This window comes from Gadus macrocephalus, chromosome 11 (assembly GCF_031168955.1).
Source record: "Gadus macrocephalus chromosome 11, ASM3116895v1".
NCBI classification, from domain to species: Eukaryota; Metazoa; Chordata; class Actinopteri; order Gadiformes; family Gadidae; genus Gadus; species Gadus macrocephalus.
Genome location: NC_082392.1, coordinates 25,175,227 through 25,200,697, shown reverse-complemented (window position 1 = coordinate 25,200,697; position 25,471 = coordinate 25,175,227). Strand labels below are relative to the sequence as shown.

At 41.8% G+C, this 25,471-nt stretch overlaps 1 protein-coding gene across 7 annotated transcripts in view; it reads left to right on the top strand.

Annotated features, from left to right (window-relative positions):
• The first annotated feature begins 17,957 nt into the window (after positions 1-17,957).
• The window catches only part of ptgs1 (prostaglandin-endoperoxide synthase 1), a 32,431-nt gene continuing 24,917 nt past the window's right edge, over positions 17,958-25,471 (top strand). Inside the window, exons 1-4 of one of the 7 annotated variants that reach the window (XM_060064545.1) lie at positions 17,958-18,111; positions 18,192-18,269; positions 23,208-23,324; positions 24,276-24,416. In XM_060064545.1, coding sequence (XP_059920528.1) covers positions 18,066-18,111; positions 18,192-18,269; positions 23,208-23,324; positions 24,276-24,416 — 382 coding nt within the window. In that variant the 5' untranslated portion in view covers positions 17,958-18,065. Of the gene's footprint in view, positions 18,112-18,191; positions 18,270-23,207; positions 23,961-24,275; positions 24,417-25,471 lie in introns of those variants that run through there. The other 6 variants (XM_060064548.1, XM_060064551.1, XM_060064546.1 and 3 more) reach the window with 6 other exon arrangements.

The window sequence follows — 25,471 nt, the reverse complement described above, 5'->3', positions numbered from 1 at the left end:
GAAGATGTCGTGTGCAAAGTTTTGTGTCAATTGGTCAAGAAATGTGGGAGGAGTAGGGAAAAGACAGTTTTGCGGTTTTCGCGATTTTGCGAAAAAATATTATCGACGCAAATGGGCGTGGCCTATGCCAAAAGATGCAGCAGACTCCAGTGGATATGTGGGTACAAGTTTTTGACTGTGGGAGGTTCGGTGTGGGAGTTATAGCCCCAAACGCGTTTTCCCTTGGTATAGCGCCACCTAGTGACCGGCGTGTATGGATTTAGTTATCTGAGTAGCGGTGCCCGACCTGGATCTAGTGATGCTATTGGCGTGTTCGCACCATTTAAGGTTTGGGCTGTGGTACCACTTCTATGGCGGGAAGAATAATAACTAGAACTGCAAGCAGTTATGCAGGGGTCCAAGAAGTGTGCATTTCGCCGGCACAACGCGACAAGAAATTTGCATTTCGCCGGCACAACGCGCAGCATTTGTTCAAAACAAATGGGCACGGCGTATGCCAAAAGATGCAGCTGACACCAGTGAATCTGTGGATAGAAAGGTTTTGACTGTGGGAGGTTCGGTGTGGGAGTTATAGCCCAAAACGCATTTTCAGAACATTCCATTGGCCAATTTCTGGCGCCGCCTTGTGGTGTAATTTTCCGAAGAGAATTTTCCTCGTGGCGAAAATTTACGAATTTTTTATCGAACAACATTTAGGTTAGCACCGACATGTGTGTAGAATTTGGACTCGATCCGATGTCTAATTTTGATATTTTTTGAATTTTTGCGTTTCGACGTAAAACGTAGCTAATAAACAAATATTCAAAACGCTACCGTTTCGTCGTCAAAGGTCGGATCAAAAAAGTATATATGATCTCTTTGTGTGTGCGTCTGAAGATGTCGTGTGCAAAGTTTGGTGTAGATTGGTCTAGAAATGTGGGAGGAGTAGGGAAAAAACAGTTTTGCAGTTTTCGCGATTTTGCGGAAAAAAATTATGGACGCAAATGGGCGTGGCCTAGGCCAAAAGATGCAGCAGACTCCAGTGCATCTGTGTGTACAAGTTTTTGGACTCTGGGACGTTCGGTGTGGGAGTTATAGCCCCAAACGTGCAGCCCCAAGTCATGCAATTCGCGTGTCGGCACCATTTACGGTGTGGGCTGTGGTCGCACTTTTAGGGAGGTAAGAATAATAGGAACAAGAAGTGTGTATTTCGCCGGCACAACGCGAAGCATGTGTTCAAAACACGGCGTGTGACAAAAGATGCAGCTGACTCCAGTGAATCTGTGGATATAAAGGTTTTGACTGTGGGAGGTTCGGTGTGGGAGTTATAGCCCAAAACGCGTTTTCAGAACATTCCATTGGCAAATTAGGAGACATACAATGTCGTAGTTTTTTGGCGCCGCCTTGTGGCGAAATTTTCCGAAGACAATTTTCCTTTTCCAAATAACTCCCGCCCACATTAATAATTCTTGGCCATATTTCTTATATAGACTCGGGTTTGCCCCTTGGTGGTTTCCTCATAGTTTGAAGAACATTGCTTTGGCCAATTAGAAGATATACAATTTCCTCGTTTATTGCGCCCCCTTAGGGCGTAATTTTCCGATTTCTTTTGCAAACGCTGTTAAGGTTAGCACCGACATGTGTGTAAAATTTGGACTCGATCCGATGTCTAATTTTAGATTTTTTTTTATTATTATTTTTCACGTCTAATTTAGCTAATAAACCAATATTCAAAACGCTACCGTTTTGTCGTCGAAGGTCGGATCAAAAAAGTGTCTAAGATTTCTTTGCGTGTGCGTCTGACGATGTCGTGTGCAAAGTTTGGTGTTGATTGGTCAAGAAATGTGGGAGGAGTAGGGAAAAAACAGTTTTGCGGTTTTTGCGATTTAGCGAAAAATATTCATAGACGCAAATGGGCGTGGCCTAGACCAAAAGCTGCAGCAGACTCCAGTGCATCTGTGTGTACAAGTTTTTGGACTCTGGGAGGTTCGGTGTGGGAGTTATAGCCCCAAACGCGTATTCCTTGGTATAGCGCCACCTAGTGGCCGGCATGTCTGGATTTGGTTATCTGAGTAGCGGTGCCGATTCTGGATCTAGTCATGTAATTGGCGCGTGTGCACCATTTACGGTTTGGGCTGTAGTCCCACTTTCACCGCGGGAAGAATAATAATCCTTACAAAAACAATAGGGATCCAACCTGTTGGCTTGGACCCCTAACTAGAACTGCAAGCAGTTATGCAGGGGTCCAAGAAGTGTGCATTTCGCCGGCACAACGCGACAAGAAATGTGCATTTCGCCGGCACAACGCGAAGCATGTGTTCAAAACGCTACCCTGAACCTGTGGATACAAAGGATTTGACTGTGGTAGGAGTAGCGAGAAGTCAGTGTAGCGTTTTCGCGGCGAAATTTTGTAGAAGATATACAATTTCCTCGTTTATTGTGCCCCCTAACGGCGAAATTGTCCGAATTTTTTATGGACTCGATTCGATGCCTAATTTGGGATTTTTTGGGATTTTTAATTTTCCACGTCTAATTTAGCTAATAAACAAATATTCAAAACTCTACCGTTTCGTCGTCGAAGGTCGGATCAAAAAACTGTCTATGATTTCCTTGCGTGTGCGTCTGAAGATGCCGTGTGCAAAGTTTTGTGTCAATTGGTCAAGAAATGTGGGAGGAGTAGCGAAAAAACAGTTTTGCGGTTTTCGCGATTTAGCGAAAAATATTCATGGACGCAAATGGGCGTGGCCTAGGCCAAAAGATGCAGCAGACTCCAGTGCATCTGTGTGTACAAGTCTTTGGACTGTGGGAGGTTCGGTGTGGGAGTTATAGCCCCAAACGCGTATTCCTTGGTATAGCGCCACCTAGGGACCGGCGTGTCTGGATTTTGTTATCTGAGTAGCGGTGCCGATTCTGGATCTAGTCATGTAATTGGCGCGTGTGCACCATTTACGGTTTGGGCTGTAGTCCCACTTTCACCGCGGGAAGTATAAGAAGAATCCTTACAAAAACAATAGGGATCCAACCTGTTGGCTTGGACCCCTAATAATAATCCTTACAAAAACAATAGGGATCCAACCTGTTGGCTTGGACCCCTAAAAAGAAAAATCCTTACAAAAACAATAGGGATCCAACCTGTTGGCTTGGACCCCTAATAACTAGAACTGCAAGCAGTTATGCAGGGGTCCAAGAAGTGTGCATTTCGCCGGCACAACGCGACAAGAAATGTGCATTTCGCCGGCACAACGCGAAGCATGTGTTCAAAACGCTACCCTGAACCTGTGGATACAAAGGATTTGACTGTGGTAGGAGTAGCGAGAAGTCAGTGTAGCGTTTTCGCGGCGAAATTTTGTAGAAGATATACAATTTCCTCGTTTATTGCGCCCCCTAATGGTGAAATTTTCCGAATTTTTTATCGAACGACATTAAGGTTAGCACCGACATGTGTGTAGAATTTGGACTCGATCCGATGTCTACTTTTAGTTTTTTTTGGATTTTTGATTTTCCACGTGTAATTTAGCTAATAAACCAATATTCAAAACTCTACCGTTTCGTCGTCAAAGATCGGATCAAAAAACTGTCTATGATTTCTTTGCGAGTGCGTCTGAAGATGCCGTGTGCAAAGTTTGGTGTCGATCGGTCAAGAAATGTGCGAGGAGTAGCGAAAAAACAGTTTTGCGGTTTTCGCGATTTAGCGAAAAATATTCATGGACGCAAATGGGCGTGGCCTGGGCCAAAAGATGCAGCAGACTCCAGTGCATCTGTGGGTATATCGTTTTTGACTGTGGGAGGTTCGGTGTGGGAGTTATAGCCCCAAACAAGTTTTCCTAGGTATAGCGCCACCTAGTGGCCGGCAGGTCTGGATTTTGTCGTCTGCATAGTCTTCACGTACCTGGATCTAGTCATGTAATTGGCGTGTGTGCACCATTTACGGTTTGGGCTGTGGTACCACTTCTAGCTGGGAATAATAAAAAAAATCCTTACAAAAACAATAGGGATCCAACCTGTTGGCTTGGACCCCTAATAAAAATCCTTACAAAAACAATAGGGATCCAACCTGTTGGCTTGGACCCCTAAAAATCCTTACAAAAACAATAGGGATCCAACCTGTTGGCTTGGACCCCTAATAATAATCCTTACAAAAACAATAGGGATCCAACCTGTTGGCTTGGACCCCTAAAAATCCTTACAAAAACAATAGGGATCCAACCTGTTGGCTTGGACCCCTAATAATAATCCTTACAAAAACAATAGGGATCCAACCTGTTGGCTTGGACCCCTGATAATCCTTACAAAAACAATAGGGTTCCAACCTGTTGGCTTGGACCCCTAACTAGAACTGCAAGCAGTTATGCAGGGGTCCAAGAAGTGTGCATTTCGCCGGCACAACGCGACAAGAAATGTGCATTTCGCCGGCACAACGCGAAGCATGTGTTCAAAACGCTACCCTGAACCTGTGGATACAAAGGATTTGACTGTGGTAGGAGTAGCGAGAAGTCAGTGTAGCGTTTTCGCGGCGAAATTTTGTAGAAGATATACAATTTCCTCGTTTATTGCGCTACCTAATGGCGAAATTTTCCGAATTTTTTATCCAACGACATTAAGGCTAGCACCGACATGTGTGTAAAATTTGGACTCGATCCGATGTCTACTTTTAGATTTTTTTGGATTTTTGATTTTCCACGTCTAATTTAGCTAATATACTAATATTCCAAACGCTACCGTTTCGTCGTCGAAGGTCGGATCAAAAAAGTGTTCACATTTTATTTTTTGTGTGCGTCTGACGATGTCGTGTGCAAAGTTTGGTGTTGATTGGTCAAGAAATGTGGGAGGAGTAGGGAAAAGACAGTTTTGCGGTTTTCGCGATTTAGCGAAAAATATTCATAGACGCAAATGGGCGTGGCCTAGGCCAAAAGATGCAGCAGACTCCAGTGCATCTGTGTGTACAAGTTTTTGGACTGTGGGAGGTTCGGTGAGGGAGTTATAGCCACAAACATTTTCTTGTTATAGCGCCACCTAGTGGCCGGCATGTCTGGATTTTGTCGTCTGCCGTCACCTCACGTACCTGGATCTAGTCATGTAATTGGCTTGTGTGCACCATTTACGGTTTGGGCTGTGGTCCCACTTCTACGGGGGAATAATAAGAAGAATCCTTACAAAAACAATAGGGTTCCAACCTGTTGGCTTGGACCCCTAATAAGAAAAATCCTTACAAAAACAATAGGGATCCAACCTGTTGGCTTGGACCCCTAACAATCCTTACAAAAACAATAGGGATCCAACCTGTTGGCTTGGACCCCTAATAAAAAATAAAAAAATCCTTACAAAAACTATAGGGATCCAACCTGTTGGCTTGGACCCCAAAAAATCCTTACAAAAACAATAGGGATCCAACCTGTTGGCTTGGACCCCTAAAAATCCTTACAAAAACAATAGGGATCCAACCTGTTGGCTTGGACCCCTAACTAGAACTGCAAGCAGTTATGCAGGGGTCCAAGAAATGTGCATTTCGCCGGCACAACGCGAAGCATGTGTTCAAAACAAATGGGCACGGCGTGTGCCAAAAGTTGCAGCTGACTCCAGTGAATCTGTGGATATGAAGGTTTTGACTGTGGGAGGTTCGGTGTGGGAGTTATAGCCCAAAACGCGTTTTCAGAACATTCCATTGGCAAATTAGGAGACACACAATGTCGTAGTTTTTTTTTTTTCTGATGGGCCTGGCATCCCCAGTGTCGATCTCATGCTGCACCAGGTGCGTCTGAGCCACATCGCTCTCATTCAAGGCAAAGCTGTCCTTAAACTCTGCCAGTAGTAGCCACAGCTTCTCCTGCTGTTGAGGGTCTAGTCCATCACAGTGCCCCTGCCAAATTGCCCGCACAGTAGACAGCAGTCTCCTCACCTGTCTGGGGAAGCTGGGCAGGGCAGGGGAAGGGGCCCAGGCTCATGGGGTGGGGTGCTGGGGTGGCAAGGGAGTAGTCTGTAGGGGCCGAAACATTGACACGAGGGGGTGGGAGGGAGGGGAGAGGGTTGCGGGAGGAGGACTGAGACAATGGACAGGGATCGGGAAGACAGGGTGGTTGGAAGGTCTTTGCAAGGGGGTGAAGGGGGCCGGGGACGTGTGACTGGTCCATCGGCATGCTTGGAGTGCAGCAGCAGGGGAGTCACAGAGCAAAGCCAGTGCTGCGCCTTGTAGAAAGAAGAGGTCGACAAGACCTTATCCCACTGATAGTCCACCATGTCCGGATAGGATCATCCATCATAAGCGATGAATGGCGTCCTTATCGTGCCCTGCCTGCGCTTGGCTACAATCACATGACTGTGAATCATTCAAGGTGGTATGTAGATCCTCAAACAGGTGCCCACACACAACACATTGAAAGAGCCTGGCGTAGCATTAAAGAGCAAGTTTGGAGACAAAGAGGTAATCAAACTGAACGCTTATTGTCAGACCATCTTTGTCTCGTTGAGTGGTCTGAATGGCTGGGCAGGAAACACAAAGATGGCCTTCTTGGTAGGCTCCTACATGATGTTGCTAAGTAGTACAGAGTAGGCTAGAATGGTGACAAGAAAGGAGTAGGCTACTCGTTTAATTGTTTTGTTATGCTTATTCATTTACTATTTTAAATGAATAGTCAAGTCTTTTCAAGTCAAGATTTTTATGTGATATTTTTTAAATGTTGATGTTCAAGTATATTTTTCATTGAAGTTCTGAAGTTTTAATGGTAAAAATATATTTTTCAAAAGAGTATCAACAGTATAATGCTGACTTCTGATACAGTGACGTCTCACTCTAACTTATGACTGTGCTGATCTCCATCTGCATAGACTAACAGATTAAATATGCAGAAGCACCTCATATAACCCTACTTCATTTTATTGGTTTCCCCGCAACAGAGATTTTTAAAATTGTTTCATGGAAGTTTTTTTGCCCTACTGTTGAAGCAGTTTTGTTATTCAATTTTTTTTTACATTTAGTAAAATGTTGCCCTGAACGTTCTGAGGTAATAAGAAATATTTTTTTTTTTTACAATTGCACAAAATGTTGATGTTTGAGTATATTTTTCACTGTTCTGACGTTTTGTAAAAGCATGAATATATTTTTCAAAAGAGCCGTCTTAATGTATGTTTTTTTATTCACATTTTATTAACCTTGACAGCATATAGTACTCATTAACTGTTAATAAGTGTATATTAAAGGGCTTATTAACCGTAAGCAGTGTTCCCGCTTTAGATCCCGTACCTACAAAATGCATAATTAACAGTTTAATAAAGGGCTTATTAACCTTAATAAGCAGTGTTCCCGCTTTAGATCCCGTACCTGCAAAATGCATAATTAACAGTTTAATAAAGGGCTTATTAACCTTAATATGCAGTGTTCCCGCTTTAGATCCCGTACCTGCAAAATGCATAATGAACAGTTTAATAAAGGGCTTATTAACCTTAATAAGCAGTGTTCCCGCTTTAGATCCCTTACCTGCAAAATGCATAATTAACTGTTTAACAAAGGACCTATTAACCTTAATAAGCATTGTTCCATAGAGCTTATTTACTGCTAATAAATGAATAATAAAGCCATTATTACCTTCATAATGTAACAAAAAATGCTTAGTAAAGGTTTAACAGTGACATAATAAGTAAGTTAGTAAGACTCAATAAATGGGTTTATAATGCGTTTATTAACAACTATGAGAAACTCATAAGACTATTATAAATGTTATTAAGCAATCAATAGTAAACAAGTTTCTTATAAGTGCTTGTAAAAGTCTTATAATCTCACAATAAACATATTTATTATGTTATTATTGACACTTATAGTCTTATTAAACCCAATTAGAGTTAATAAGCATATAATAAGGTATTATTACCTATTAACAAAGGCTTATTACAAGGACCTTAATATAAAGCGTTACCTATTCTTGTTTTTTTAGCATTGTAGCATCATAAGCGAGAGGTCTGAGCGATCGCAGTCGCATTGTTTACCGACCATGAAGCATAAGTTAACTTCATCAATATTAAAGATTGCTCCATATAACATATAATACCAACAACATAGTAAATGTATGATGACCTAGAAAACAAAACAGTTCAATGTTATTGCTTAAGAAACAGATTCCATCCAACTATTTACGAAAAATGCTATCAATAATTTATAGACAAATAAATGGTTACATAATGATCAGCAACGAGGTTAGTAGCCTACCGACATAAATATTTGTAATAGACCTACACCAACATTGTTAACTGTCATACATAGCTAAACAAGCAAATGAAATACTAACTGAAATGTTTATTAGGCTATTAACAATATTATAAATTGATACCGTAATGCACCCGTTCTTTGTCTTTGGATGTTTTGAATAAATGGATCAATATCTTAATTTTGTAAACTTTGTAAAAATCTCATGCTTAAGACATTTCAGACAAAGAAAACAAATAAATTGTAAGCATGGTCCTCGTCAGAGTCCAATGGCATCTGTAAACCAAACATCATTATTGCGCCATCATGTTTAATATGCAAAGGTTTACCACTTGAAAAAGCGATCCAGGTTGGATGCAGAATGACACAGTACCAAACTAAACCTACTGCAGGAGCCATAAAGATACATGAAGTACTTAGCACTCACCACTGTGCAGCTTGAAAGTGTCCTTTTTCGTTTCATTTTCCTGAAGACAGGTGGGACATTGTCTCGGAGGGTTGATTTTCCTTCCTCAGTAAAGTGGGCGAACTTCCTCCCATACCTGCAATTAAAACAGCAGAGCATTACATTTATTACCAGGTCTTATCCCAAATTTCTCTTGATAATACATAAATAAATACATATTATGTTTGTAGCACCGCAGCATACCCATCCAGCCCAAGGTTTTCCACGAGGAAAACACACCACCACCGTCTCAGGAAAGACATGTCATGCTAAAGAAAGATGTTAGTCAAAATGCATTCATTTCCTTATAGTATATTTACGGATTCTGTGTTTCATTTCATTCTCATGAGTTTGTGACATTTTACTGTATCTTTATAATTGGCTGTAGTCAAGAATGATTTTGTAGTCAAGCCTTCCTGTTAGCAGTTTGAAAAATACAACATTTTACTACAAAGTTTGTTTATTCAACATTTTCTGGTATAAATCTGCATAGAGACTGCCTCTACAGACAGAGGCAGTCCTTCTGATTTTTTCAGATTGCCTATGGTGTTTATGTGCTTTATTACATAATAGCTCAGCATACTATACATAGTAGTTCGTATTAAGTGTCCCCGTTGTTAGGATTCTTATTCTTAACTCCATTGTTCATATTATTAATACGTGTCATTCATTTCCACGGCTGATGTCAACTTAATTTGAATGAATCAAGGTGCGGGAGGCAAAAAAAACAACAGCTAAGGTAAACGGGTAATGTTGTAAGGTAAATGTAGTAAGGCTAATGTAGTAGGCTAAGGTAAACGGGTAATGTAGTCACGATCTTGAGAAAGCCTAAAAAGAAAGGTCTAATTTACAGTCAAGTGAAATTGTTCTTACCTCCATTGTTAATTTCCACTGAATATCAGCGGCGGCCATATTAGTTCTGTAGCGTTACGCACGCGCACGAGCTATGGGCGTGTTTGGCAGAGCAATTGGCGTGTCTGGCAGAGCCATGGAAGAGCAATGGAAGTGTTTGGCAAGTTGCTCCGGCTGCAGATAGAACCTACTCGAGTGACTCGGCTGCCAGATCGACTCGGGGTCCTGCGCTTACAGATAACGCATCGACACTTGACGTATCGACACAAGCCAACGGAAAAAACCCGGATGGGTTGTTTATAAAAGGGGCTCAATCATGGACAAAAGGCAAGGCAAGGCAAGGCAACTTTATTTATATAGCACTTTTCATACACAAGGCAGACTCAAAGTGCTTCACATATAAACATTGTCATACAATAAAATAAAATAATAGATATTTAGCTGAAAGCTAAAGCAAACATAAAATAGAAAAAGGCATTTTAGTATTAAAATAAAAAATAAAGGCAAAGTTAAATGTATTTAAGATTTAGCAGAAAGCTATAGCAAACATAAAAGTCTTCAGTCTTGTTTTAAAGGTGCTCAGAGTTGGGGCAAGTCTTAAATCCTCTGGGAGTTTATTCCAGCTATTTGTTGCATAGTAACTAAATCCTGCTTTCCCATGTTTTGTGTTTACTCTGGGGATAATTAACAGATTGGTCTCAGAGGATCTTAGTGGTCTAGAAGGCTGATGTAGTGGAAGCATATCAGTTAAATATTTTGGGCCTAAACCATGTAGGGATTTATAGGTTAGCAACATGATTTTAAAGTCAATTCTCTGACCTACAGGAAGCCAATGTAACGATTTCAGAATTGGTGTAATCTGATCAAATTTTTTGGTCTTTGTTAGAACTCTAGCAGCAGCATTCTGAACAAGCTGAAGCTTCCTCAGAGTTTGTTTTGGGAGACCTGTAAGGAGACCATTGCAGTAATCAAGCTTACTAGTGATAAAGGCATGTACAAGTTTTTGTAAGTCTTCGGTGGACATGAGCCCTCTAAGTCTTGCTACATTTTTAAGGTGATAATATGCAGATTTTGTAACTGATTTGATGTGACTGTCGAAATGTAAATCTGAATCCATGATAACCCCTAGATTTCTGGCTTTGATTGAGGTTTTCAGGGACAGAGAGTGAAGGTGTTCGGTTACTTTAAGCCTTTCCGTTTTAGAACCAAATACAATTATCTCTGTTTTGTCCTCATTTAGTTGAAGGAAATTTCGGCACATCCATTCTTTCACTTGCTCAATGCACTGGCACAGCAGATCTATGGGCCGATAGTCATTTGGTGATAGCGATACATAGATTTGCGTGTCATCAGCATAGCAATGATGGTCAATATTGTTATTTTGCATGATTTGCCCTAGTGGGAGCATGTAGATGTTGAATAAAGAGGGTCCTAAGATCGAACCTTGTGGGACTCCACATGTCACGTTGGTTGATTCTGATACAAAGTCGCCAATGGAAACAAAGTAGTTCCTATTTTGTAGGTAGGACCTGAACCAATTTAAGACGGTGCCTGAAAGCCCCACCCAGTTTTCTAACCTGTCCAGAAGTAATGTATGGTCTACAGTGTCGAATGCAGCACTGAGGTCAAGTAGCATTAGTATTGAGATTTTGCCAGAGTCTGTGTTAAGACGGATGTCGTTTACAACTTTAATAAGGGCGGTCTCCGTGCTGTGCAGGGGTCGAAATCCTGATTGGAAGGTGTCATAGCAACCAGTTGATGCCAGGAAGTGATTAAGTTGCTGGAGGACAACTTTCTCAATGATTTTACTTATGAAGGGTAGATTTGATATTGGTCTGTAGTTGTTAATAACAGAGGCATCTAGGCTCCGCTTTTTTAAAAGGGGTTTAATAACTGCAGTTTTCAAAGCTTTTGGGAAATTGCCTGACTGGAGAGAGTTGTTAACTATCTGCAATATGTCTGCTGCTAGGCAGTCGAAAACATTCTTAAAGAGGTTGGTAGGTATAGTATCAAGGCAACAGGTGGATGTCTTTAGTTGTGTCACAGTTTCCACAAGATTTTGAGAGTCTATAACATTAAAGCATGCCATCCTTGCCACGTTATTTTTGTCTGAACAGGGTGGTAGTCCAACATTTTTGTTTGAAGTGGAGATATTGATGGCGCGTCTGATACCTTCAATTTTATCAGTATAAAAAGCTGCAAACTCATTGCATTTCTGCGTGGAATGGAGATCAGGTGGAATTTGTGTTGGGGGGTTGGTCAGTCTGTCAACAGTTGCAAATAGGGTTTTTGCATTATTAGTGTTGGTTTTAATGATATTGGAGAAAAATGTTTCTCTAGCATTTTTTAAGTCTAAATTGTAGGCACGGAGGCTCTCTTTATAGATATCATGGTGAATATGAAGTTTTGTTTTACGCCAGATGCGTTCAACCTTCCTGCATTCTTTTTTCTGTGCTGTTACAGAAGCAGCTTTTCTCCAGGGTGCCTTTTGCTTTCCAGAAATCGTTTTAACCTTTTAAGGTGCAATGACATCTATGACTTTCAAAATTTTCAAATTAAAGTTTTCTACAAGATCATCAGCAGAACATGGGTTTAGAGGTGGTAGCAAGGAGATGGCCTTTTTAAAAAGTACATTAGAATCTTCATTGATATACCGTTTTTTGACAGTGTTTGATTTTGTCTGTATGTCGGGAATAAAAGATATGTTAAAGAAAACACAAAAGTGGTCAGACAAGGAAGGATCAGTCACAGAGAGATCAGAAACATTGAGGCCCTTTGTGATAACCAGGTCTAGAGTGTGCCCCTTACAATGAGTAGCCTCTTTCACATGTTGAGACAGTTCAAATGTGTCCAAAATGGTAAAAAGTTTTTTTGCACACTTGTCATTCAAATCATCAGTATGAAAATTGAAGTCACCAGTTATAACTAGACAGTCAAATTCTGTGGAGATGCTAGACAATAATTCTGTGTAGTCATCGAAAAAATTTGCAGAATATGTGGGTGGCCTGTAAATAATTAATAGGAGAACTCTGGGGGAGCATTTCAATACAGCACTAAGGTATTCGAACGATGGAAAATCACCAAATAACATCTGTTTCCCCTGAAATACATTTTTAAATATAGCAGCAACCCCTCCACCTCTTTTTCCAGATCTACATGCATCAAAAAAGTTATAGTCGGGAGGAGCTGTCTCTATCAGAACGGTTGCACTGTTATTTTGTTCCAGCCATGTTTCAGTTAAAAACATAAAATCCAGTTTAGAAGTGTTAATAAAATCATTAACTAAAAATGATTTGTTATTAAGAGACCTCACATTAAGTAGAGCCATCCTGATGGTGCTGTTGATAGGCTTTAAGGTTGTTTTTGGTTTGGAGGCAATAGATATGAGATTTGTGAGGTTAGCAGTGTGTCTAAGTTTCCCTTTGTTTACTCTCTTAGTGGTTACAGCATGAATGCGAAAGTTGCCCTGCTTTGACGTAGGCAACCTTGGGTTCAGCAGATTATGAGAAACTTCCTTTATACTGTGTCTACGGCTGAACCCTTTTTTGTCTCAGTAATACTCAGGACTACTATCAGTACGGTGGTGGGGGTGGGGCGCCATCCTCCTGGGTGATAGCAGCCTGCGGCCATGACGTGGCGATGCTATCATTGACACAGATGCAAGTTTGATGCCAGCATATTCCAGTTTCTTAAATTCGGCTGGAAAATCGCAAAGGGAGACATCGGAGACTCTATCCCAGCTGGAGTTGTTGTTGTGGCTATGGGAGAGATGAGGCTGGAGGTCATCGTCGATGGGGGAATGCAGAGGAGGGGGGTGGCCGTTCCTCGCCAAGCCAGCATCAGCGATGGGGGAGGGCACAATGTTGATGGCGTCGGGTGGGCTGTTGTCTCTCTTCAAGGTCTGTGGGCTGTCTGCTATCTGTGTGTCAGATAGTGGCAGAGTAGTTGTGTGGGGGAGGCTGTAGTCTCGCTTCTTCTCAACCTGTGCTCTGATTGTGGCCTGTGCGTCAGACCATGGCAAGATTGTGGCCTGTGCGTAAAGCGAGAAGAGAAGATTGTCCCTCAACAGTTTTGAGCCTAACCTGTTTGGGTGTAGGCCATCTGCTCTGAAAAGATATTTGCGCCCCCAGAATAAGTTGAAATTGTCAATAAAGTCCCTTCCTCTTTCATTGCAGACTCTGGAAAGCCATGTATTCAGTGCAAGTAGACGACTGAATCTGTTTATTCCCCTGTCAACTGTTGGTATGGGTCCACTGATGAAAGACTTGATGTGTATTTTGTCCAGTGTATCCAATAGATCAGTGTAATCCCTCTTCAGAAGTTCTGACTGTTCTCTTTGAATATCATTAAATCCTGCATGCACAATAATCTGTGAGATTTTGGGGTTTTCCAATATGATTTTGGCTAGTTTATGGTTGATATCACTAACCATTCCATATGGGAAGATGCATGTTTTGATCTTCTTACCGGTTATATCCTTGATAGTTGAGTCTCCTATAATCAGAGTGTCTGGTTCATCTGTCTCTGAGATGGGCCCTTGTTGGACGGTGGCAGACACATGCGCAGCCCGCCTCCGTGGCGACTGGTTGTTCCGTCTCTGTCCGCACTGTCCGTCCGGACGCATCTCGGGGCTCAGGGGTGCATCGGTGGCAGGCGCGTTCTTGGACTCTTGAAGTGGCAGGAACCGGTTCTTCAGTGGCAGGGTTAATTTCAGTGACGGGCTAATCCGGCTGATACATGTAACTTTAGCTTTGGGTAGCTTAGCATTTGGCGTTGAGTGAACTTGTTGATTCACTTTGGTATGTTGCTTTGGCTTAGCGCCGACTCTGTGCCAGTGAGACGCAGCTGGAACTGTCTCTCTCTTGTCCAGCTTCGGGAAGGATACAGTGTAGCTTTGGTCATCTTGCTGTATCTGAGTGAGCTCAGCAAACTCACCCATCGGCACTGTATCCTGTAGGAGTCCTTTGCATTTTTCTACTGCTGCTAGTCTCGTTTCAATTAAAGCCAATGTCTTTTCCAGTTTGGCGCAGTCTGTGCATTTCCCAGTCTCCGTGCCTGAGATATCCGAATGCGGAGGCATGTTGGCGATAGGAAAGTCCAAGGCTTTTTCTGCGGTCTGATCCGGGAGTAAAAAGTGCCAGAATGTATTGTTGAATCGAGCGATTGAGGACGACGGAAACAAACTATATACTGTTAGGTAAATAAAATAAGATAAAGTAGATCTGAACGATGAATTCAGTAGTTTTTTCCAATGCCTAGCGGAGCTTCGGGAAACATGACCTCTCTCTCTGCTCTCTCTCTCTACTAAAAAAAAAAAGAAGGCTCAATCCGTTTTGGTTTTGATTTCATTGAACGCAGCCCGTTCTTTCGCACAAACAAAGCCATAGGAAACACGTCTAAAAGCACTGATGAATGCATATGTAACCCAGTTCCTGTTTGGGACTCTTACCCTACATGCCCACTGCACCGTCAGTCAACGGACGTGGGAAGGTGTGGCTGACGGATGGGGGAGTAGTCTTTGCAGAGGCATCCGTCAGCCAATCAAATCGCTTCGCCGGGTTCTTCCCGCTTCTTCCTGCTTGTTGCGATGCAAGAAGACCCGCTTTCCCGCTTTCAAGTATCGTCAGAGCCCGAGTCGCGTCACAGTGCTTAAATTTGCATACGCGATCTGATTGGATGACGGATCCGTCGCTGCCGAAAAAGTTGAACATTTTTCAACTTTTTGACGGAGCCGAAGGCTCCAACGGAACGGACGGATCCACAATGCATTGCGCGTCCGTCCCCATTCAAAGTCAATGGGGATCAGTCAACGGACGGAGGTAGTGGGCACGAGGCGTTATTCGGAAGGAGGAGAACGGAAGTGTCTGCGTGTGGATCGCTGTTTTGAATCTGTGTTGGGAGCGCTGGAAATAAAGTGGATCGCCCCGTTCAGTGAATGTAGTTAACCGATTCTTCTTTTATGTATAACCCAAGTATAGGCAACAATCATTTGTACATTAGATTATTATTCATAGATTAGAAGTATAGGCAACAATAATTTGTACATTCGATTATTATTCATAGATTAGAATAATCAAAAGGAGATCGTTAATACTTGGGAATAACATGGGAATGAATGAAACGCACATGCGCATTTAAAAGACAGCGTTTACAGGAAGTGCGTCATTATTGCGAATCTAGGACCCCGAGTCGATCGGACAGCCGAGTCAATCCGACACCTACACCGGGCCGAAACAAATTTTGTTTCACTACGACTCCTTTCAGCTGCCCACCCCTCCTTCTCCAGCAAAAATAATAACCTAAAACGGCTAATAATACGCTTGTGGTGGCGTTTTGAAAAGAGAAAACTTAAAAAAATGTATTAGCCTACATGGCATAAAGATAATTATGAGCCTTTGATTGATATCCAGTCATTTTTTGCGGGGAGACATTCCTGTTCCCCACTTGTATTGGAGTGAACGGAGATATCTACTTCTGGGCCCCTTGAATCGAGAGACCCGTCCACAGCCCGCTTAAACAACTGCAATACCGGGCTTGGCCGCTGAGCACCGGTGGATTGCAGAAGTATGTAGTACCTGGGGGCTTGGGACTCCAAGATCGAGGAGGAGCTAAATGTGGGCGGGTCTAAACGTTTAACCCATGGTTTTACCCTCTCGGGCGCCATCTGGTGGCGGAGATCCGGCAGCACATTCTCAAACATCAATACAGCACAGCACAGCACATTGACTTACCGGTAATATGGAAAAAGGTTCATGCATTTGATAGACTTTCCTACTTTTAACTTGTCATTTCAAATGTCTTTTTTAGTATAGACACATATTATTTCGTACACTCAATTATATTAGCTAAGTCAAATAAACCAAAGACAGAAGACTTTGCATCATTGATTTTTATTTTCACCCCAGGCAAAAAAATGTGATCTGTAAAGAAGAAAAAAAAAAAGCTTAAATAAATGTTTGACAAAGGCAAGTACCAAGGTATTTTTCTGGCCCATAGCAAGCAACCCTGTTCCCGGTTTCCAGGTCCGTCAATTTCAGCAGTGGTACACCTGTCACGCACACACACACACACACACACACACACACACACACACACACACACACACACACACACACACACACATGTACGAAGGCAACACAAGGTCAATCAAAGTAGCTGTGGGTAACAAATGGACACAAAGAATGAATAAATGAATGTATTTCATTACATTTCTTTTGATCATTGTCAACGCAGAATTCCAATATCAAAATGGAATGCGCTATGCATAGAGTAAGGCCATGCATTAAATGTTGATATTCAAATCCTGTTATTATGCCTTATCATACTCTAATTCAAGTGAATGATTTATTGATTACCTTCTTTATTTCTCTCAGACATACTCTAGGGTAGAAACACACACAAATATAGTGCATTAGTAACTGTTTTTATAGACCCGGATATGAAATATGATTTTTTTTTAAGCATTTCAGTGAACCTACCTGACAAGAGAAAATAAGGACACAGACGGCCCGTCAGACAGACAGACAGTCAGTCAGTCAGACAGACAGACCATCAGTCAGTCCGACAGACAGACCATCAGTCAGTCAGTCAGACAAAGACAGACAGACAGAGAGGAGTTCTTAAAAGAACTGTTGGTTTCGTAATGTGTGTGTTATGTGGTGCAATGTCGTGGTGCAATGTGCAGGCAAATCTGGAGGGGAAAAGCAAAATTTAAATCAGGTTTCAATGTTTCACGAAACATATCTTACCAATGTGGTTTGGAGAATATTACCATGATAAGCAAAATATTGGAGTTTATTTAATTGTCCTCATATGTGGACCCGATTATGTGTCCTCATATGTGGCCCGAGGGCATGGCGTTAAAAAAAGCTGAAAAACACAGCCTAAATGCTATTTTTCAAACGACCTCATGACATAAACATGAGGCCTATGCATGTTACTTCCATGAATATTTTAATGATAAACTTGTTGGTCTATCCATACATTAGTTTATAATGTACACGAACAGAGAGCGGCAACTTACCTCTAGGCAGAAAAGCGCTCAGTATCATGGACTCAGACGGAAATACGTTCTCCCGCTTTCTGCAGAAAGCGGGAGAACGTATTTCCGTCCATAATATTGCGCGGAATTTTCCTTAAATGTGGGCTGGCTTAAACGTTTAAGCCCGCCCACATCTGCGAGCTGCAGTCAGGGGTTACTCCTTGGGTCACATAGGTTAACACACAGCACATGTCTTTCCATCTTCAACCACCAGGTAGAGCTAGAGGACTTGAAATTGCTTTTGCGAATTGCAATGCGAATTGTGGCATATATCGATATAATACAAATGTCTTATTTTTTTCCTTTATTTATTTTCGCTTATTTCGCTTTCTTGGCAATTGATCCGTGGCATTCAATTGTGCTGAATTTATTAAAATCGGCTTTAGCTCGGCAAACGCTGACCAATATCTCTGGGAAAACGCTCAGAAACACATCCCACTTAAAGAGGGGAGGGACGTCACCGCACACACACTGTGCATGTTCTCAGTTGTCTCTCCGACCCACCTCAGGCCTGCATCCATGTTTTAGCTCATTGAAGGATTTTTACTCCTGACATGATGAGCGCCAGGGCAGCAGATGCTTCGCTTGGAGCTAAGACACGTGAGTTTGTTAATCTGAATCGTTTTAATTATATTATTGATTACCTCCGTCCTCAACCCCTCCCTCTCCCTGCCTTGCAGCCGGTGTCAAGTCTACGTTTGCTTTTTTTCTTCTCCTGCTGCTGCTGGACATGTCTTTATTCACCGGAGCAACTATGGGTAAGCGTTTTTTTCATCTATGCATTTACTAATGAACAGTGTTGGGAAGGATACTTTTAAAATGTATCCAGTTACAGAATACAGAATAAATGCCCAAAAATGTAATATGTATTGTATTCCGTGCCATCACTCAATCCGAGTATTGTATTCTGAATAGCCTACTTGGATTACTTCCATATTGAATTGCATTTTATAAGTGTAGGAGTCAAATCCTGCTTACGAAACAGGCCTATTATGGTGTGTTCTTCTGTTTAAACTGGCTGAATGTGTTAGGCCCAAGTTTACCTGGAAGTGCACTATTTCATATAATTTGCTGTAGTGGAACAAAGCCTATAAGGGTATGTTCATGCGAAAGATATTTGCTATTGCATCAAAGAGAGAGAGAGAGAGAGAGAGAGAGAGAGAGAGAGAGAGAGAGAGAGAGAGAGAGAGAGAGAGAGAGAGAGAGAGAGAGAGAGAGAGAGAGAGAGAGAGAGAGAGAGAGAGAGAGAGAGAGAGAGAGAGAGAGAGAGAGAGAGAGACAAAAAGGTCTGGGGAGGGGTAAAGATAAAAAAGTTGGGGAAAGCGTCTATGAGGTAGGCAAAATAATCACCGGTCCACTACTGTATGAAACAAATCAATATCACGAGTGCAGCCCGCTGGATAATTTTAGGTGTGTTTTCCAGCATACGCTTTATGTGGGTGTCTGTCCAAATTCCCCGATGGTCCAACAATTTGCTGTAGTCTTGGAGTTACCGCTAATCAAACAATAATTCCCATCATGTGCGCGGCTGAGCGGGTGCCTGTTACGTCCAAAGAGGCATATGCTTTGTAGAACTGGATCGGACCGAGGTGCGTTCGCTTTCACATCTCAAGCGAACCGTACCAGGGTTCGTTTGGAAGCGAACCGAGACCAGGTGTTCAGGGAAGTCTCGGTCGTCTGAGATGGTTCGCATCGAAGTGAGGTGGTTGCATTCACACCAACTCAAACGTACCAAGGGACCAAACTCGTTTAGTGCGCACTAAATGCTGTTGGTGTGAAGGCACGAATAAACTGCTGAAACAGAAGTATCGTCACGTAATCCATTGATTTCCACAATGTAACTGTATTCTAAATAGGCATACCAACAATTTTAACTGTAACTGTAACGGAATACAGTTAGCTATAATTTGAATTCTGAATACGTCACGCCGGTAGGTATGTATTCCGGTACTCCCTAACAATGCCAGTAAACTATTAAAGGCCATATCCTAATTAGATTAAAAGGGTAAATGATGTCTATTGGTAGACATATCTAGGAATAAACTATTTTATTCCTAGTAGGCCTATAGATATGGTGCAATTAGAACCCTGGTGCAATTTAGAAGTGAATGATATTTGCACCCGGCTACAATTATCAGTACATGCACACAGTAAATTGTTCTATTAATCCAAAAATATTTGTCCTCAGAATATCAGGGAGGCACTGAATTTGAAACTCTATGATACGGGAGGCCTGGCTGATCGCAAAACATTTTATGATCGCAAAACATTGCGATCATAAAAGCGTTACAATCTGACAAAAGCGTTAGTCTGACAATAGAGGGAATCGAACCAGCAACCTCTTGATTTCATTGATAGCTTTGCTACCTCTTCGGCCACTGTTGCCACACTGTTTTCTCCATTTAACTCATCTGTAACTATATGACGCCACAACTAAGAACTTTGTACATAATGTATCTTATTGGACTTCATGACATTTAACAAAACAAATAGGCAATATAGAATATATAAAATACAATAATCCCTTTCAATTGAATTCAAAGTACACTAATGCCCGGGAATGCCTGAAGTACACAGATGGCCGGGAATGCGCGCGCATGCGCCTGGCAAAGGGTGATTTTAGCCCAACCGTGTGGCCAAGGCTATTCCCCCCCCCCCCCCCCCACACACACACACACACTCACTCACTCACTCACTCACTCACTCACTCACTCACTCACTCACTCACTCACTCACTCACTCACTCACTCAAGATCAATGTTCGAACATGATTTTAAGGGTTAGTATGTGCGTCACCCTCCAATTAGAGGTGATTATAGTGTCTGTTTGAAACCACTCATTCATAAAACCAATAATTCATATCCCCTCCAGCTGCACAGTAACACCTCCGCCCGCCCCTCAGCTCTCATTCTTGTCCGATCACAGGGAATCCAAAGGCCATAGTGGAAGGGAATGAGATGTAGTCAAGCTTTACATTAAAGTCCATACCGTCATGAACTTGCATCATATTTCTGTCCATAAATTATGATATGACAGGGATTGTGGCGATTGAGTGTCCACATTATTTGCATAAAAGCACTGTATAGATACAGACATTTTTAACATTGTATGTGAAGTAGCTTTTTGTGCTTTGGGAACACTATATTCTTATGCTATATAATTGTTTTTTTCATATATGCATTTACTAAGCTACAGCTTTGATCGCTTTTGACCTAAATCATATTCCAGGCATTCCAAGTTTTCTTGCTTTATGCCCTGTTTACACCTACCCGATAGTGGGCCCCGATGGTGCCCGATGGCTAAATCAGCAGCTATCGTTATAACATCGGCAAATAGCGTGGTTGCATCGGGAAACACCGTTACTCTTCCCGGGAACATCGTTAGACAACGGGAAGAAACGGGAAGAAATGCTCAATGATCGGGCAACAACGGGCAACATCGGCAAAGAACGAACATGTTTGTTAATTTTGGGTCTATCGGGGTAGAATCGGTTACCAGGTGTTGCTATGGGCTAATCGGCTATAATCGGGAATAGAACGGGAGTATAACGTAAGACATCACAAATCGTTCGGGAATTTTCCTGGGCACATCGGCTATATTCGTTAATCTTCCGCGCTTTATCATGTTTTATCGTCTTTATATCGGCAACCTCAACACACGAAAGACCCTCGAGAACCCTAGACAAATAACGATTGTGAGTGACCAGATTGTGTTAAGGAAGACCCTCAATCTGCCACTTGGGTATAAATAGGGGGTGATGGATGGATGTCCTACTTTTATAATTACAGGGTACTTCGCCCATTTAGAACCGGCGTTCTATTATTATAAAATCGCTATTGTAATATAAATAAATATATAAATAAATATCAGTCTAAACCAGTCTCCCCTTTGCCTTCTCCCGAAATGACGCCAAATGACGCCAAACGCGTCATTTGACGTGTTTGGCGTCATTCGAAATGACGTCAAATGACGCCAAACGCACTTCGGGTGTCTTCCCTGGCATACATCGTTATGTTATCGTTATAACATCGGGTATGTGTAAATGCTACCCCGATAAATTGACCCGATCATACATTTTTAGCCCGATGTCACCCGAATCACCCCGACTTCCACATCGGTGGTCCATCGGCCATTAGCGGCCATTAGCGGGATGGTGTAAACGGGGCGTGAATTTTTTTTTTGCAGGGTGGTAGCGGGAAGCTCGTGAATATTCATGAGGGAACTGATCCCTGATTGGCTGGGACTTGTTGGCTGGGACTTGGCTCGCTGGGACTTTGTCAGAGGGCTGGTGTGAAAATCACGAACGCAAATGAATTAAACGTTGTTATAAATCAACACGAATAATGTGACACATAATACCCACCTACTACACGGCAACTCTATAGCTACCTTTCTGTAAGTACAAACGGCTCTCACTCGTCTAAAAGCCCCTGTGAAACTGTTATGTGTCACGGGGCTACTGTAGTAAATCCTTTTTGTATTTATTAGGCTATATTTTATAACGTTATGTATAGCGCATCGGCAAATGAATTAAACGTTGTTATAAATTAACACGAATCATTTTAGCAATAATGTGAAACATATACCCACCTACTATACGGCAACTCTATAGCTACCTTTCTGTAAGTACAAACGTTAGCTCACTCGTCTAAAAGCCCCTGTGAAACTGTTATGTGTCACAGCCTGGGCTACGGTAGTAAATCATTTTTTTATTTATTATATTTTATAACGTTATGTATAGCGCATCGCAGTGCTTTCGGCAGCTGGTGATTGTTTCCAAGTTTTTTTTTTCTAATTGTTGTCCATCCATGTCTTGATATTTCCATTAAGATTCCATTCTGTTCTGTTTCTAGAAGTAGTGAGCATAATGGCAGGATTTATTAAAGCTTGCAACATTTGCCAGACCCATCTCAACTTTGAGGAGATGGAGCTGCTGGAGGTTAGGTGTAGATGGATAAGAATAAAACGTATGATTTCTGATATTTGTTCATAGTGGTTCTGCCACACCCCACAACCAATTACATTATAGAAAGAAGGGCCATAAAATCTGTAGGCCTATCCATAGAATATTTTCGCGTAGGGCTAAATGAATTTTAATATTGATTTTCACCTATCAATCCACCTACTACACGGCAACTCTATAGCTACCTTACTGTAAGTGCCAAAACAAACGTTAGCTCGTAATGCTAACTCGTCTAAAAAAAACTACTTTATAACATGTGTCACACTATTGATACAATGATTTGTGTTGATTTATAACAACGTTTCATTTATTTGCGTTCGTGATTTTCACAAGCCCTCTGTTTTCACAAGCCCTCTGACAAAGTCCCAGCGAGCCAAGTCCCAGCCAATAAGGGATGAGTTCCCTCATGAATATTCACGAGCTTCCCGCTACCACCCTGCAAAAAAAAAACTCGCAAACGGGGCATTAACATTTTCAGCAACTTCTAAAGTGTATTTACAGATATTATTCTATTAATGTACTTGTATTGTGTTTCATTTATATTATCTTGTCAGTTACATGTAGTATTTGTGTAGCCATGCTTCATTTGTGCTTCACATATTTACTATGTAATCGGTAGTGTTCATGTTGTCCTGCTTCGACTATTAATGATCACATTCATTTATTCATTCGTGATAATCATTCAAAATCATTAATTGCGTCCCATAATGATGTCTTTCCCTATTTTCCGCAGTGAATCCATGTTGTAATTATCCCTGTGAAAACTCTGGAACATGTGTGCGATTTGGCGCAGAGCGTTTTGAGTGTGACTGCACGCGCACCGGCTTCCATGGGGACAACTGCACTGTTCGTGAGTGTGTCCAAACTATGCTTCCATTTCCTGTCTCTGCTCTAGGGTGCATAACCAGGCTGGATGAAGCCGCAGGCAGAGAATGTATGAGCAGCTGCTGATACATAGAAAGGCTTGCTTATCAACAGTGCAGATTCACGCTTCACCCGAAGTAGGCCTACTATAGAAACCTGCATGTATTGTACGTAGGAGGGAGGATGGGCAGTTTATTTTGGTGTGTTTTCTACTGACACCACCAAGATTTCCTTCTCATTTGTTCTAATGTCAAGCATTCTGCATGGTCGAGATAACCACGACTCTTTCGTTTGTGTGGGGGTCGAATGTTGAAACATGTCCAAACATGTCTTAGCTACTTCCTTTTTCAGCCCTGTAGTGTGTTGCATGCGTTTGCGCAGCTATTTGGATCATTTTGTTTGGATCAAACCAACCAGTAAAATTGACAGTTGGAAATAATGTAATTTATGTAACTGAAGTCCAGTAGAACACAGAGTGGGAGACAGGGATGTTCCATAGAGGGAATGGTGAAAACTGGAATGGAATATCTTCTCATAATGTCACGACAGATGCCAACAACAACATACAGAACCCGAGTGCTTTCCAGACCACAGTTGGCTCACAAAAGAGCAGAAGGAAGAAGTATGGATAAGATTTCCCCTATCGACAATGTTCAACCATCAAATAAGTATGATAGAAAAGATGGCAAATTCTCTCACTAGGTACAAGTACCGTTGTTTGTATTTTCATATGACAAACAGAGTAATAACCTTGCTTGCCTGGATCCTGTGGCCGAAGTGGATGAGAACCAACTGAAGTTATAAAGCATGATCATCGGGAAAAGAAAATATGTATATATTTCTTGTCGCCCACCAGTCTTCGAGATAGCTTTTTAACTTTTTAACTAAGCTTTTTAAAACTGTGTGTGTTTTATCCTTCTCTTGTTGGGTTGTGTAGCTGAGTTCTGGACAAGAATTCACCATCTGCTCAAGCCCAGTCCAGACACCGTCCACTACCTCCTCACACACTTCCACTGGCTGTGGGATGTGATCAACAGCAGCTTCCTGCGCAACATTCTCATGAGGGTGGTCCTCACTGGTATGCTGTAAACATTGTTTTATGTTTCACAATATCCATACATTATGCACATAATACAGATAGGAGGTGACACGTTTGGAAGTTCAAAAATACTGTGTCCGACTTTGATGTTTACCATGCTCATGTGTTTCAGATCTTTATTAGTCTTTAAGAGTCTTTAATAACTGAATGTCCTTTTAAACATTGCTCTTCTTTTTAACCACAACCGGTGGAGCTTTGTTGGACGAGATAAATCAAGATGACATGCTTGTAGCTCGAGTCCCCTACCATTCAGTCTGTTATGCTGAAGCCAGTAAATATTTAGAGTGGCCATATTTGCAGAAGGCTAAGCCGATCTTGGTCTAAATTCGCGCAGACGTGGGAGCAGGACAGATAGTTGCGGGTTGCCTCTGCAGCGCAGGGTTTCGGGGAGGTCATGCTAGCATTGTGTAAGACGTGCAGACCATTTTCATCATGGGGAGGAAGAGACCAATCAGGGGCTGGGTGTTGGTCATAGGTTCTCACACAAGGTACTGTGCACCTGCCTACACTCATATCCTAAAGACAGTTATCTGTCATTAACACTGTCATAACACGTCCATATCCAATGTAAGAATATACAAATGTACATCTTTCTTGTTATCAAGGTCATGCTACCCCATGTTTATAATACAAGTTTGAAAATGTATTTATGTATATTATAAATCCTTACATATGTGCTTGATCCAAGTAAACACTGTTGTAGTGATGTCGTAGCTCAGAGCAACCAGCACGAAATTGATAGGAAGACCTTTATTTATGAGCCAACATTACGGTACGAGAATTGTTAACTCTTAAAGTCGCTGAGGGAGAAGTCACATAATCTGCTATTGCAAAAAAAATGTATACAAAAAGAGAAAATTCAACCAAACAATGCACAGAATGAAGAAACATATACTCCTGTCTTTTTTATAGTCAGTTGTTAAAGGTGAAGGCCTTAAATGTAGTTTCATATAACCTGACAAGAAGTCAAAGAGGGTACATTTTGTCCTCCCAATAGGGGGGCGGGACTGCCATGTTGGCAACGTCTGTATAGC